Below are 15,527 nucleotides of genomic sequence, written 5' to 3'. Positions count from 1 at the left end.
AAGTTACATATATAGGTGATCCTTACAAAGATATTAACATCTATGAATTTATTCGGAGACATTAGCACGTAGTTGCTATTCAAAGTTCAAATTCAAATAAAGTTCATTGATAGCTTGATTGATTGACAGTTAGTAGACTGGGACTAGATTCTTGCTTTGTTTACTATCTCTTCTGCAGTTTCCATGGAACTTTCACTATGTGGAGAAAGAACCGAGTCGCGCTTAGTAACACCGACATTTGTTCCTGTTTTTACTCTTTATAGACTCAGATTGGGGATAAAAAGACGATTAAAGAAACCTCTGCAAAATGGAAGCTTCAGCCTGGCAAACCAAGTTATCTTCCTTCAAAGAACGTCATCTGTACGCCTACAACAAGTCCTTGTTCTGTGATGTAGAGTTTTCTGTGATGGATGCTAATGGAGACAAAGTCCCTATTCCAGCACACAAGTACATCCTGGCTATCAGTAGTCCTGTCTTTGAGGCCATGTTCTACGGGGAATCAGCAGAGACTGGACGAACTATCGATCTACCAGACTGTACCAAGGAAGGACTACAAGAAATGCTTCTATACGTCTATTCAGATGAGGTCAACTTAACCGGAAGTAATGTTTTGCAAGTGCTCTGTCTGGCAGAGAGGTATATGTTGCCATTACTGAAGGAGAAATGTGAGGCATATCTTGAAAAGGAGCTTAAACCAGAAGAAGTGTTCCACGTTTTACCACATGTACGTAACGAGAAAGTTGAACAGAAGTGCTGGGATATGGTGGATAGCGATGCTGAAAGAGCTGTGTCTTCTGAATCATTTCTCAATGTTTCAAAGGAAATGTTGGGCAAAGTGCTTGGTAGAGACACCATGTCCATTGATAAAGTGGTTTTATTACAAGCAGTGGAAAAATGGGCCTTGAATAAACTTAAAGAAGAAGGTTTGGAAGAGAGCATGGAGAATAAGAGAGCACTGAGTACTTGGGGAAGAAGTGATCAAACTTATTCGATTTCCACTGATGTCACAGAAAAAGTTGCAGAGAAGGTGGAAATCTTCAAGGATACGACAACTGAATTGGTTCAGACATTTAGTGGGTTATGCCCCTTAAAACGCTCAGTTAGCAATAACAGAAAAGGGAGTTATAAAGCTAAAGTTATTATACCAAATACACGGTTCGCTAAGATAAGAAAGCCTGGAGGTGGCCGTTGGTCATACCTTAACGGTAAGTCGGATGCAATTTCCTTCAAGGTTAACAAACCACTCTCCCTTGCCGGTGTCAGGCTCTTCGGTGATGAAGGCTCTACTTACCACGTTAACCTGGCTTTATACAAAAGTGCTCGACCAATAAAGCATATTTCCTCCCCCTTTTCAACTGAAGATGAGGAGAAAGATGGTTATTATGGATTTACCATTCCTCACAAGCCTGTTCCTCTAGACCCAGATGTCTTGTACACTATTGAAGCTACCATATCAGGACCCTGCTCCTATTCTGGTTTTAAGGGTGAAACTACCATTGCATTTGAAGATATTGTGATTACGTATCATAACTGTAGTTATAAGAAATCAGAAAATCAGACGTCAACAGAATGGGGTCAATTCCCAACACTGGAATTTGAAATTGAAGGTGGCAACTGGAAAGTAAGACGACAATGCTAGAGAAACTAGAAGTTAGTGGGTCAGTTTCAGAACCTCAGTCATTAAGTAACATTATTAGACGGCCAATCGGAAAGCAGACAGTTGGTTAGTCGGTCAGTCGTTCGTCAGGGCGTAACCAAAATAACAAACATAAAAACCAGTACTCGTTCTTTTTACAAAAGCATTCCTAGTTACCGTATATAATCTGAACCCGCTCATTTGTTGCCACGAAGGGGGACAATTAGGACCGAGGTTATCATGTATGGCTATTAACCTAAAATAAAATATATTACACAGCGTTTGAGAAAATTAGAAATAGCTACAAAATAAAAGGATGGGGAGGGGGAGGGGGATTTGTAAAGTTTGGCGCAGGAACTAAATCTCAATAGAACTGCAGAATAAAAATATTAGTATAACAGAGTTTAACTTTAGTAGACTTTGAGTTCTCAATATCTTTCCATGTATAAAATTATATTAGGACCTAAAATATTGTAAACTGTTGAATATCAAGTATACACTTATTTCAATAAAGCTAGTCACCTAAAAACCTAGAAAGCTGAGATCACTGAGGATCATGGGAAAATTTTAATATCAAACGAGTAAAGCTTTTGATACAATTTGCAGCTTGAGGATGCTCAGAAGAGGTGAGACTGTAACTGGTAAAAGATCTAAAATCCGTCCACAGTTATTAAAGCGGTTGAAACATGTAAAATGTATCTACCCATAATCCTTGCAGGTCTCAGCTTTGTAGCTTTTCAGGTGACTAGCTTTATTGAAATAAGTGTATACACTATATAAACTATTTCGTATATACACTATTTCGTATATACACTATTTCGTAGTTTTGTTGATTATCCTAGTTTATAGCATGTACATATATATATTATATATACCGATACGTGTATCTACACATATATCTACACATATATATCTACACCGCATATATATCTACACACACATCTACACATATATCTACACTGCATATATATCTTCACATATATCTTTGATACATACTCGGTGCAGAGAATCCAACAAGATTGTAGAATTAGAAAATAAAGGAAGCTTTCAATGCTTTTACTCGTTGTCTACTGAGTACTTTCAGTATATGACTAAACTACGATTGGTAGGAGACTCGAGGGCAAAGGACTGTTGAATAGAATGTAAGAATGAGAACAAAATTTCCGCCCATCGAGTTCCAAAAGGTCGTTACCAAACTTTCGTTAAACATCGGTAGGGAATGTCCATTTTTTCTTTTCCGAAGACAACAGTGACAACATTGTAGCAATATAGAAAATACAGCACTACGTTCGATAGCATTCGTATAGAAAAACAACTTCAAAGTTCCGAGCAAATAAAAGATCCACCAAGTTTTTTCTTGCGTTAATTTTTCATACCAGTTTTCCTGCTAGTAGATCGTGCCTTGATACATTGATAACTCTTAGCACTAACCGGTATTATCTAGAGCGGAAAATAAACACCATCATAGGTGTATAAATTATCTGACATCAATTTAACAAATAGACATCAGTTTTTTTATGTGTCTGTCCTCTCATTGGCGATAAATTGCGTCATCACATTGTCAAAGTAGTGTGGATCCGCATACTACTTTGACAATCTGATGACGAAACTTATTGTCATTAAGAGGACACTTAAAGAACTGATGTCTATTTGCTTTTTACAATTAACAAAAACGATAAAAACTTCTCATTTTTAGCGATCAAAGCAACCAACGGAAAGAGCGCGCGCTCGATGACGTCATCTTTATCTGTCTGTCCTCTTACTGTTGATAAAAAATAAGCAATCAGTGTGCGAGAAATTTGTAAGTTATTGTAAAAAGCATATTTTTTTAATAATTTTTAGTTTCGCCATATATTAAACTTGAAATATAATGACTAAAAAATACTGTGATACATATGACAGGGTGACCGCAACAGCGTTAAGCCAATTACTGCGGGCCCAAATAATGTCTTAAATGAAATAAAGATAATTTAAGTAGATATATTGACACATTTGAATCAAATAACTAACAACAGGAGGTAGCAAGAGTGAGGCTTCTCCAAGAGTTACATTTTAAGGAAACTGTTTTGAAAGTACGTGGGTCATAACAGTTGTAACTGTCCAGTGACGTTACGTAGTAACTTAACATGGAGAGGATGGTAAACCAACCGTTGAGGTTAACGGGATTGTTGTTACATTTATGTCGTCGGAGAAATCACAAAATGGCACATCAGAAAAGAAGGGTCAATTTCCGACACTGATCTTTAGAAAAAAAGATGACTTACAAAGCTAACTTAACCAGTAAGATTGTGCTTTCCTGGATTCTACAGTACTATTACTGGTCTTCTTTTTTCACTTTTGTTGGGAGGATATATATATATATATATGATACTGAAACAGTCTTTTGTTTCCCTATTGATTTGCGACTGAAAACAATAGACATATATATTGATGGGTTGCAAGCAATCCCAAGAGAGTCAAAAGACAAAAAGCGTTTTGATTGGCTCCTGAAAAAATACTTTGATTGGTTGAAACTTTATAGTACAAAATGGCGGACTTCCTCTCTGTATTTCGTCTTGTTCCTCGGTGAATTGTTTCATCCTAAAAAAGTCATGTTAATTATGATTTAAAAAGAAAGACCAATGACCCAACAGCTTCTACTGATATCCTAAATGGCGCATACAAGGTTTGAATGATTGGTACAACTTAAAATAGTTCGATGTTAAAAACCGCCATGAAACAAAGTAGGTTCGAAAGAATTTATTTAATATGACCTCGAAGCTACACATAATACAAAATGAAATAATCATAGTACAGGGTGCAAAAATACAACCCAAGAAAGTTATGAAAAACTCAATTGCGCACGATTATCTTCAAACGAAATAAAAGAAAGACAGACTTGAACAATGAAGTTTACATACGAGTATTTTAAGTTGTCTGTTGCCTTAATAATTCTATGAATATGAGAGTAATAAACTATAGTCGTATATTTATTGTAATAAATTACAGTAATATTCTAAATAAATAAAGTATTGAAGTAACCAATTGCTGTTGGTGGTGTTAAAAAACCTGTTAAAAAATTAACAACATTGCTAACTGGCAATGCCGAAAGAAGTGACGAACAACCTAATCATGTTTGAAAGAACAAATTTATGAGAACAATTGTCACTAATTCAAAATCCTTAATCTAAACTTATTTATTGCGGTAACTGCAAGTCAGTCATTGCTTCAGCTGCAAGATAGCAAGTAATTTGTTATAAGGATGTGAGAGTAACTAGCTAGTAACTTTCATTTGTCTAATTATTCAAGTGACCTGATTATTTTAGAAACATTGAAATTCTTACATGTAAGGGTTAGACTAGTCTTTATATGGGCTAGCTGTACTTTAATTATTTTATCCCCCCCCCCCCACCCCCTGGAATTAAATGTAATTCTTTTTCTCCAACCTGGCCACTCATACAAGTATGAGAAATCCTCATTAATAGTGTAATTCAATATTGCAAACAGTAATTGCAATCAGTAATCATCATGAAAAAGAACTTTTACAAGTTATGGTCTACCCCAAAAAAGGATAGCCTGAAGAGGGGTGCACAGAAGGGTGCTAATTTGTGATATTGTTTCACTATTCATCCTATTACCTAAAACATGAAAAAATACTGACAGTAACAACAGTTTTGCAAGGAAGCACATACTTTTTTATTCAATGAATCCTTTTTTAAATACAACAGAAATTCTAAAGTTTTAGGGCTACATATACAATATTCAGTATATATTGAATTGTGCTTGAACATTGAGCACATTAAGATTGTCATTTCTACCAAGGTCTGTCACAAGCAACCTGAATAATGAAGAGTTTCTCTCATGGCTGGGGAAAAACAAGACACAATTGGCCATAGGCATCCAACATGATGAAATCCATGACCTATGATCTTTGAAGTACTCCAAGAAAGATAACAGTTAAGCTACGGGTCAAAAACAGTTAAGCTACGGGTCACTTGATAGACAGTGAACAACTCCGAATCTCAGTATCCAAGCAGTCAAAAGTAGAAGAAGTAGCAGTAGCAGTAGAAAGTGAAACCATAAGTCCCGGAGTAAGTTTACATCACTTTAGTTTCTAAACGACTCAAAAAATGGCTTAAAAACCGTTGTTGGTGAACTTTCGCACAAATTGCAGCTTTCATACTTCAAGCAATCCAAAAGCTGTCTTGTAATCTAAAACGGGAGCAACATACACACGAAGAAAGGCCTTTTTTCCCACATTTAGACGATTTGGAATACTAGTTTGGCCGCCATTTTGAAACGAAAACCATGTGATCAAATACTCCAAAAATCTTGGAGTATTTTAGTTCACGTGACCAGCCTTTACCAGGGTCTTCTCCCCGACGACCGCCATTTTGTTTGGAGTCGGGCCGAGAGGGCCCTGGGAACGAGGTTGATCTTTTGTTAAAATGTCACCAACATGGCCGCGATGACGTAACGTGCAATCGAAGAATATGTTGTAGACGCAGAATTTTTCTGCTTCAGTGTATATATAGTAATGGTAGGATGAGGAGAATGCATTAGTGATCAGTTTTAAAGCTGGCAATTAATTGATTGGCTGGCTTCTTTGCCTTGAATAGTCAAAAGACAACTAGACCAGTAGTTGGGCTTCCCTGGCAGTTTAATGAGTAAATTATCGCTATGATGGATTGAGGGATTGCTAAAGTGTGGAATGTTACTCTCTGGATGTTTAATTCAGACCATAAATGTATGATTTCCACTTTCTTTCCGACTGATCTTTCATGAGTATCACTCGCGCAATTTGCATTTACAGACCAATTTAAGACCCTTCGGGCCTGAAATGCAATCATAGCCTTTCGAGGGTTCTGAAACGCCCGCGTCCAACTCATAATTATTCAGTGACTGACACAGTGACAATTCTCAAATATGTATCAAGAATACAAAGCATATACGAGGGAATTGAGGCGAAAGTCTGGATGGGTTATCGATAAGAACGCGAAAAGTAGGACACTTGTCTCAGCTGATAAACAGCAGAGAAGATGATCATGAGCGATAGCTGCTGGAAGCCGATTTCGAATTACAGCCGTAGTGTGTATTTTCTAAATAATTGTAGGCGTCGCTGTTATGTTTAACTGACGGAAGGTAGATTGAAATTTCTGGAAAAATTCATAAAAAATTTATATTTTATTAATAAATAAAAAAAATTTAATGATAGACATTGACAATTTGACTACTGTGTGACATTAGGAAAGGTCCATGTCAAATTATCAGACATAACAAAGCTGCGTATTGAAGCTCCTCAAACCAACCGAGAACATTATCATCACTCTGATGCATGCAAATTTTTATCGTATACTTGAAAATTGTCAATTGGCCCATTATAGTCAAATACCTATGAGCTGCCCCTAAATTTCCATTTATATAAGATTAACTCTGATATCCAACCCCTATCCCACCTCCAAACTTGTGACTTTGCTTACAAAGATGTAAACACTTTATATTGTACAAGACGAAGTATTATTCTATTTTAGTACACGACAGAAACCGTAAGAAACATTAATCAAAATCGTAGCACATTTTGAGATAAGTTTGTGTTTAACGCTTCATTGCCAAACGACCCAAACAAAAAGAAAACTGGGACTAGACTTAATTATCTACTCTTGGCTGACTTTCACTTTCGAGTAGAATAGCGTAAACATTACGTTAACGATACTCAGCTTACTTAAGACAATTTCTCTCTTTCTCTCTCTCTCTATTTTCTTCATTCATTTTCTTCATTTATTTTCTTCATAGAACTATATTTCAATCTCGAGACGACTGAAGAAACCTTCTTCGTAAAATGGAACCTTCAGCCTGGCAAACCAAGTTATCTTCCTTCAAAGAGCGTCATCTGTACGCCTACAACAAGTCCTTGTTCTGTGATGTAGAGTTGTCTGTGATAGATGCTAATGGAGACAAAGTCACAATCCCAGCACACAAGTACGTTCTGGCTATCAGTAGTCCTGTCTTTGAGGCCATGTTCTACGGGGAATCAGCAGAGACTGGACGAACTAACGATGTACCAGACTGTACCAAGGAAGGGCTACAAGAAATGCTACGATACTTCTATTCAGATGAGGTCAACTTAACCGAAAGTAATGTTTTGGAAGTTCTCTATTTAGCAGAGAGGTATATGCTGCCATTCCTGAAGGAGAAATGTGAGGAATATATTAAAAATAAGCTTAAACCAGAAGATGTGTTCCACGTATTACATCCACCACAGATACGTAACGAGAAGGTTGAACAGAAGTGCTGAGATATGGTAGATAGCGATGCTGAAAGAGCTGTGTCTTCTGAATCATTTCTGAATGTTTCAAGGGAAATGTTGTGCGAAGTGCTTGGTAGAGACACCATGTCCATTGATGAAGTGGTTTTATTCCAAGCAGTGGAAAAATGGGCCTTGAATAAACTCAAAGAACAAGGTTTGGAAGAGAGCATGGAGAATAAGAGAGCAGTACTTGGAGAAGAAGTGATCAAGCTTATCAGATTTCCACTGATGTTACAGAAGAAATTCGCGGAGAATGTACTTCCGAGTGGTATTCTGACATTGGATGAAGTGACGGAATTAATTCGGTTCTTCAATAAGATAGTTCCGCTCTCGGCGTCATTTAGCAATGCCAAAAGAGGAAAATACGAAGTTGTTGTGCCAAATGCAAGGTTCAAATCAATTGCAGCCCCAAGCAGTGGTCTTCATTATTGGGCATATTCTAGTCGATCAGACGCAATTGACTTCAAAGTCAACAAACCACTATTCCTTGCTGGTGTCAGACTCTTCGGTGCTAAAGGTTGTACATACGTCGTTACCCTGGCTTTATACAAGAGTGCTCAACCAATAACGCAGCTTTCCTCCACCTTCCCAACTGAAGATAATCAGACAGATGGTTATTATGGGTTTAACATTTATCTTGACGAGCTTGTTTCTACAGAGGCAGGCGCTGTATACACCATCAAAGCTACCATATCAGGACCACCGTCCTATTATGGTCATCTGGGTAAAGCAAGTATTGCGTTTAATGATATCTTGATTACATATTTGGACTCAAAGATACCAAGCTATGGTACAACATCAAAATTGGGTCAATTTCCAACAGTGGTATTAAAACGATAAAAGGAACAACTGAACCAGTCCTTGAACTGCATGAACCTAGCTGTTTGAGCATTAATTATTGTACGTACCACAGGGAGCCCGGCTTTGGGATTTGTACATGAATAAATTAATCAATAAAGTGCTTTGGGTTTCCTGTGTTGAGATCGTAATACCAGTAACTTGATAACAGATTAACGTAAAAGTATGAGTGTAACGCACGCCCTAGTAAGCAGTAAGTTTACTGGGGCGTGCGTTACACTGATACGTTAAATTTGAATTATAAGCTGCTCTCGAGCTACTTACATTAATTTGCTATCAAGCTACCAAATCTCAACACAGGAAACCCAAAGTACCTTATTGACTTATTTATTCATGTACAATTCTAAAGCCGGGCTCCCTGTGTACGTACTTTACAGTTCTTTGTTAGTGGTTAAAATTTGTGATTGTTTTTTCTCCCAGTCACAGTCCAGTTTCCCATAATTTTTTGTTTGTTTGTCAGTTTTGTTTGTTGCGAATAACAATTTGTTTGGTTATGGCAGAAAGTAATGTCTTACTAAAAATGATATACTTGTAGGTGGACTTGGAGAACAGATGGTATTCACTTAAAGACATTGCTATTCTGCCATTGTCCACGACGGGACTTAACAGGCAACAATTTACCGTTGTGTTGAAATTTCTATTCAAAATCACTTGTTTTTAGATTTATTTGACTTTTGGTTACGTTTGGCTCGCGGTTTACGGGATCATAATTCCAGACACCAAGTGCTGTAAACGTTGATAGTATTTACACGAAAACTTTGGGTATAAATTAAAAGTAGTCCTTAATTTCTTATCCTATAGATTAACTAACGGAGGAAATTTGTAGCATCTATTGAAGGAATAAAAAACAGAAAGGGAACAAGTGGTATAAATCAGCATTTGAGATATATAATTGCAAGCCAAGCCCCTAAAAAATCCTGAATAATATCAACAGTGAAAACGAAATCAAACTATACTAAGAAAATAAAAGTTTGTTCCAGTAACGCAATACAAAAGCTAGTGGTAAAAAGAACCTATTTTTTAATGTATTCCAATTTCAGACCACGTGTCATTTCCCTGAGAGCAACATTCTTTCTATGAGTTGTATCCGTATTCATGTATTCTTTCATGTGCAACCGTTAAACAAAGCCATAAGACTCTAGGGAATGACACATGGACTGAAATAGGAAAACATTACGCCCAAGCCGAGGCTGTCTATGAACATCGATGTCAACCTGTCTTTATGTAAACGGCATTTTATGCCTTATGGATAGAGAAGAGAAATAATAGTTACTCTGAGAAGGTAAAAAAATGAATTAAAAGTACTTACTAGAGACCATCCTTTATTTACTATATTTAGTAAGATATAGATATCGATGAAATAACAGGTTTTCTCTAGTGTCGAAAACTTGATATCTTTCACCAGTGGAAGATACCATATCTTTCACACGTGAAGATATCGCTGTTGACATAGTAACGTATTTTAAGAAAGAATTTTTGAGCTTTTGTTTTATTTAAGTTTCATCGTTATCTATATAATAAACAGAACATTACATGGCCGCTTGGAGATACGAATTTTATCTTCTCGTGTTCAATTTAGATATCTCACGAGTGAGCGCAGCGAACGAGTGAGACATCAATTGAACACTCGAAGATAAAATTCGTATCTCCTCGCGCCCATGTAATATCCTCTATATATATAAACCTACAATCTACTTTTTTTAGCCACATAATTCAGGTGAATTCTAAATCGTGCTATCAAACAAGTAACTCAACGAAATCAGCACAAAATAAAACGTCTTTCAAATTTTTACTGATTCCCGTCCTATGAAGGTAAAAGGCATTTGACCTCTGATGACTACCGGCTACTGTATTTACAAAGTAGAATGTACATTAAATCAGTTGTCGGATGTTGATTTAATTATGAATCGCACCATTTTGAGTTTTAAATATTGCACTCTTTTGTAGAATTTTGTAATAACTCGTTTGATTTCAGACCAAATTGCACTCCACTCAGTTCAATTACCATTATAAATCGCAATGCTGAGAGCCAATCAGATTGCAGAAATCACCAGTGATTTCAAAATGGATGTAATTAATACACTTATTACATCCATTTTGAAATCACAAGCAAATCCTGCAATCTGATTGGTTCCCTGCAGCAGTGATTTCAGCATAAATTGCACGATTTTGAGCTCTAAATTGCACGATTTTGCACATCAACTGATATGAACCAATCACAAGAGAGACATGTCATTTTCTAGCCAATTATATCAAGGAATCCATCTGAGTGTTGAGCTCACCGCTTCTTGGGGAAAAAAAAGAGCCACGGCTCAAAAAAATTTTCTGAAGAACGATTTTACTGTCAAAAGTCGTAAAAAAGACTTAAGAAGCCATAAAAAGGACTTAAAAAGACCAACTGATCACTCAAAATTGTCAAAAGCATCTTTGTAAAGTAACTGCTTAAGTAAGTTGAAGACATTGCAGCGAAAAGCAGTGGGGGAAAATGCAATCGACATCTTTTGAATGTGACTTCTTGGCGATTGATCGTGGAAAGTGGTTTCCTTTTCAATCTGTAAAGCATAACAACACATCGAAAATAAAGTCATTAAAAGAAGTTTTTCTTAAGAAGAAGATTTTTGCTGAGCTACGTGACTTCTTAAGGACAACCGAAGGACTAAACAACCTTTGATTTTTGCTGTTTTCTCGGCACAAGTGTGATCTTAACATGTCGAACAGAAATCGTAAAAATACGAGCAGTGAGCATTGGCTGTATGGACAACAGACAGTTCATTACAACCCTTTTGGGCAGGATTGTTTTGCTATTTAATGTAAGTAAACGATTCTTAATGCATGTAATGCCTTTTGGTCCTATATAAATTCATTTTAGAGAATCAGAATGAATGAGAATCATTGCTCGATCAGTATAAACAAGTTCTCTTGACAGCATGTATGAATCGACTGCTTGTAGATTGTAAGTCATGTCGGTTTAACTGGAAAAAACGTCTTTTTCAAAAAAAGATTTCAAAATGGATATAATAAAGTGGTAATTGAACTGAGTGGAGTGCAATTTTGGTCTGAAATCAAACTTGCAATTACAAATCGCACTCCCGCTACGCGGTCGTGCGATTTTGTAATCGCGCGTTTGATTTCAGACCAAATTGCACTCCACTCAGTTCAATTACCATTATATATTATGGTGCATGCGTGTACCCTCGCTCACGATAATACCGGCAAATGCTAGAGTTATCAATGCATGCATATCAGCCATTACGAGGTTGGAAGAAAGGCTGGTTGAATTTGGTGTTGCAAGACATTGTTGGACTGTTTAGGGGATATATTTCCAAGATCATTTCTTCTTCATACAGTGTCACAATGCACCGCATAGCCAATTCAACCAAGTTCTTTTTCACGACCGCGTAACCTCATATTGGATCTAAAGTTGACCTTTACAATGATTTTAATTGACAGATAGGAGACTAGGACTAGACTTTGGCATCGCTGGTAGTTTCACTTTCTATCTGAAGATAAAATCAAGTTGTACCCTAGTTAAAGCATCATTTCTTGCTGTGTTTTTATAGACTCAGACTCAGGTTGGGATCTCGAGACAACTGAAGAAACCTTCATAATCAAAATGGAAGCTTCAGCCTGGCAAACCAAGTTATCGTCCTTCAAAGAACGTCATCTGTACGCCTACAACAAGTCCTTGTTCTGTGATGTAGAATTGTCTGTGATGGATGCTAATGGCGAAAAAGTCACTATTCCAGCACACAAGTACGTCCTGGCTATCAGTAGTCCTGTCTTTGAGACCATGTTCTACGGGGAATCAGCAGAGACTGGACGAACTATCGATCTACCAGACTGTACCAAGGAAGGACTACAAGAAATGCTTCTATACGTGTACTCAGACGAGGTCAACATAACCGGAAGTAATGTTTTGGATGTTCTCTATTTAGCAGAGAGATATATGCTGCCATTCCTGAAGGAGAAATGTGAGGAATATCTTGAAAAGGATCTTAAACCAGAAGACGTGTTTCACGTATTACCACAGATACGTAACGAGAAGGTTGAACAGAAGTGCTGGGATATGGTGGATAGCGATGCTGAAAGAGCTGTGTCTTCTGAATCATTTCTGAACGTTTCAAGGGAAATGTTGTGCGAAGTGCTTGGTAGGGACACTATGTCCATTGATGAAGTGGTTTTATTCCAAGCAGTGGAAAAATGGGCCTTGAATAAACTCACAGAAGAAGGTTTGGGAGAGAGCATGGAGAATAAGAGAGCAGTACTTGGGGAAGAAGTGATCAAACTTATTCGATTTCCACTGATGTCACAGAAGAAGTTTGCAGAGAAGGTACTTCCGAGTGGGATTCTGACAATGGATGAAGTGACTCAATTGGTTCAGATTTTTAACGATTTATGGCCCTTAAGAGCATCATTCAACAATACGAAAAGAGGGAGATATGAAGTCTTCATGCCAAATACACGTTTGCAAATGATAATAAGCCCTTGTAATGGCCATTGGTCATACTCTAGTCTGTCAATTGATGCAATTGATTTCAAGGTCAACAAACCACTCTTCCTTGTTGGTGTGAGACTATTCGGGGCTGAAGATTGTTCATACGAAGTTAACCTGGCCTTATACAAGAGTGCTCAACTAATACAGCAGATTTGCTCCACCTTCCCAACTGAAGATGAGGAGACATATGGTTATTATGGATTTACCATTCATCTTGACGAGCCTGTTCCCTTAGACCCAGACGTTGTCTACACTATCGAAGCTACCATATCTGGACCAGACTCCTATTATGGTTTACAGGGTAGAACTACTATTGCATTTGAAGATGTTGTCATTACATATCTGGGCAAGAGGAAACGAAGCAATGGCACTTCGTCAAAAAAGGGTCAATTTCCTTCACTAGTTTTTAGAAGGCGTCAGAAATAACGCCATTTTATTATTTTTTGTTATTTCTATCACTTCGTTCATTTTTGAATGTTTCGTATTAGATGGTCACTATATAAAGAGAAGGCAATGCGATCGTTTAGCCTTTCAGTTAGTCATAGAGACAGTAAAACCGTAGATCAGTCAGTGTATTCTATAAATTCTAATTCTAATGTTGAAAACGATGTATGAATAAATGGATGGACGGACGGACGGACGTTAAAAAATTTTTTTTTTTGCTTACTAATTGAAAAAATATTAGTATTAATAATCCCTACTATTCCTACCGTTAAACAAAGAAATGATACTCTAGGGAATGACACGTGGTCTGAAATGGGAAAACATTACGCCCGAGTCGAGGAGGTCTACTAACACAAAGGTCAACCTGCCTTCATGTAAAAGGTATTTTGTACTTCATGCATAGAGGAGAGAAATAATAGTTACCTTGAGAAGAGAGAGAAGAGAATGTACGTACTAAAGAGACCATCCTATATTTACATACAAAAACCTTTAATCTACTGTTTTTTATTTTAGCCGCATAATTAAGGGGAATCCTAACATCGTGTTATCAAACTCAACGATTTCAAGCTCCAATAGACCATTTTCTCTAGGTTGCGTGCGCATCCAACTTGACGACGGGCCACAAAACTGAAAAACGCAAATTCAGCAAAATTGAGAAGCCAGTTTAATATTTAAAGAGAAGAATAATCGATTTTAAGAATTCTTATAAACAAAATTCATAGCAATGCATGATAATACTCGTGTTCTGGTATCGTGGCCCGTCAACTTCCTTAAATTTGGATGTGCACGCATGCGCAACATCGAGAAAACGATCTATTCTTATGATCTTGTTACAACTCCGTATTCTCTTTATTGGTTGTTTTTTGAAGTCGGAGAAAATGTTAAGCCACGTCATGTTGAGTTTGTGTTTGCACACCTCTTCTTTTCCTGTTTCTCAGGAGCACACTTTTTCCTTCTATAATTCTAGGCATTGTATAGGCATTGTATATTCTAGTCTTCTCATACTTGGTGCTATAAAACAATACTCAGAAACTCATCGAGGATATGGCTTGTAATTAAAGTTTGATCATTACATTTCTATATTGTTAAAGTCTACTTAAAACTGAACTCTGTATCCGCTTGCCATTGCTCATCAAGAAAGAAAACAAAAACTCAAAACAAAATCAAAACAAAAACAAAAAACAAACAAACAAACAAAAAAACAACAAAAAAACAGCGATGCAAAAAACAATAAAAAAAAGGAAAAAAACCCTTAAAGGTAAATAAAATATAATTTTAGATATTAAAATCCGAAAATGTCTCAAGATCTCTAATGGTAATAAAAATAAGCTTGCATTCCTATTGGAGTTTGCACTCGGCTACCTTTCGTACGATTATTGCACGCGTTTGTTGTTATTTTCGAGGCATTTTTCTTCTCGGAATATTTTTGAAATTATATATTGTTGCATCGAAAATATTTCCATGCTAATGAAATGAAATATTTAGAACATGGCAGCCATGTTATTTAATACAGCAATAGGAAAAAATTATGGGAAAAAATGTTAAACTCCCAACAAATAATTAGATTGCTTGGCCGTACAATTTTTACTCAGCTGATTCAATTTCCTTAGTCAAACGACACGGCATAATTCAGCTAATTACATCGATAGATCAATAAAAAAACAAATATTCATCTGTAATGATTTATTCTATGAATCTCCCGTTGAAACAGCTGGGATTGTTTCCTAATTTTCTTTATATAAAGCGTGAAGTTGTTTGTGGCTAAAGAAGCTGCGAAAACCAGAGAACTATACGTATTTCTCTTACGA

The 15,527-nt window shown here is 36.7% G+C and overlaps 4 protein-coding genes across 4 annotated transcripts; all 4 read left to right on the top strand.

The window, feature by feature from the left end:
* The first annotated feature begins 148 nt into the window (after positions 1 to 148).
* Positions 149 to 2,988, top strand: LOC116301612 (BTB/POZ domain-containing protein 6-B). Its single transcript, XM_031710699.2, is given in 3 exon segments — positions 149 to 961; positions 963 to 1,004; positions 1,007 to 2,988. Coding segments are annotated over 3 exon segments (1,329 nt in total). The 5' UTR covers positions 149 to 307; the 3' UTR covers positions 1,640 to 2,988.
* Positions 2,989 to 7,310: 4,322 nt separating this feature from the next.
* Positions 7,311 to 7,910, top strand: LOC148908777 (BTB/POZ domain-containing protein 6-B-like). The gene has a single exon (XM_089036061.1). The coding sequence runs from the start codon at positions 7,455 to 7,457 to the stop codon at positions 7,908 to 7,910; it is 456 nt and encodes a 151-aa protein (XP_088892187.1). The 5' UTR covers positions 7,311 to 7,454.
* Positions 7,911 to 7,913: 3 nt separating this feature from the next.
* Positions 7,914 to 8,966, top strand: LOC116301631 (BTB/POZ domain-containing protein 6-B-like). Its single transcript, XM_031710716.2, has one exon. The coding sequence runs from the start codon at positions 7,914 to 7,916 to the stop codon at positions 8,760 to 8,762; it is 849 nt and encodes a 282-aa protein (XP_031566576.2). The 3' UTR covers positions 8,763 to 8,966.
* A 3,427-nt stretch (positions 8,967 to 12,393) lies between these two features.
* LOC116301633 (BTB/POZ domain-containing protein 6-B-like) lies at positions 12,394 to 13,701 on the top strand. Its single transcript, XM_031710717.2, has one exon. It carries the CDS (start codon positions 12,394 to 12,396, stop codon positions 13,699 to 13,701), a length of 1,308 nt encoding a protein of 435 aa, XP_031566577.1.
* The last annotated feature ends 1,826 nt before the right edge of the window (positions 13,702 to 15,527 follow it).

This window comes from Actinia tenebrosa, unplaced genomic scaffold, assembly GCF_029948245.1.
Source record: "Actinia tenebrosa isolate PJP-AT-01 unplaced genomic scaffold, QUT_ActTen_1.0 PGA_scaffold3__52_contigs__length_22856419, whole genome shotgun sequence".
NCBI lineage: Eukaryota > Metazoa > Cnidaria > Anthozoa > Actiniaria > Actiniidae > Actinia > Actinia tenebrosa.
This window is presented reverse-complemented; position numbering and strand designations above follow the sequence as displayed.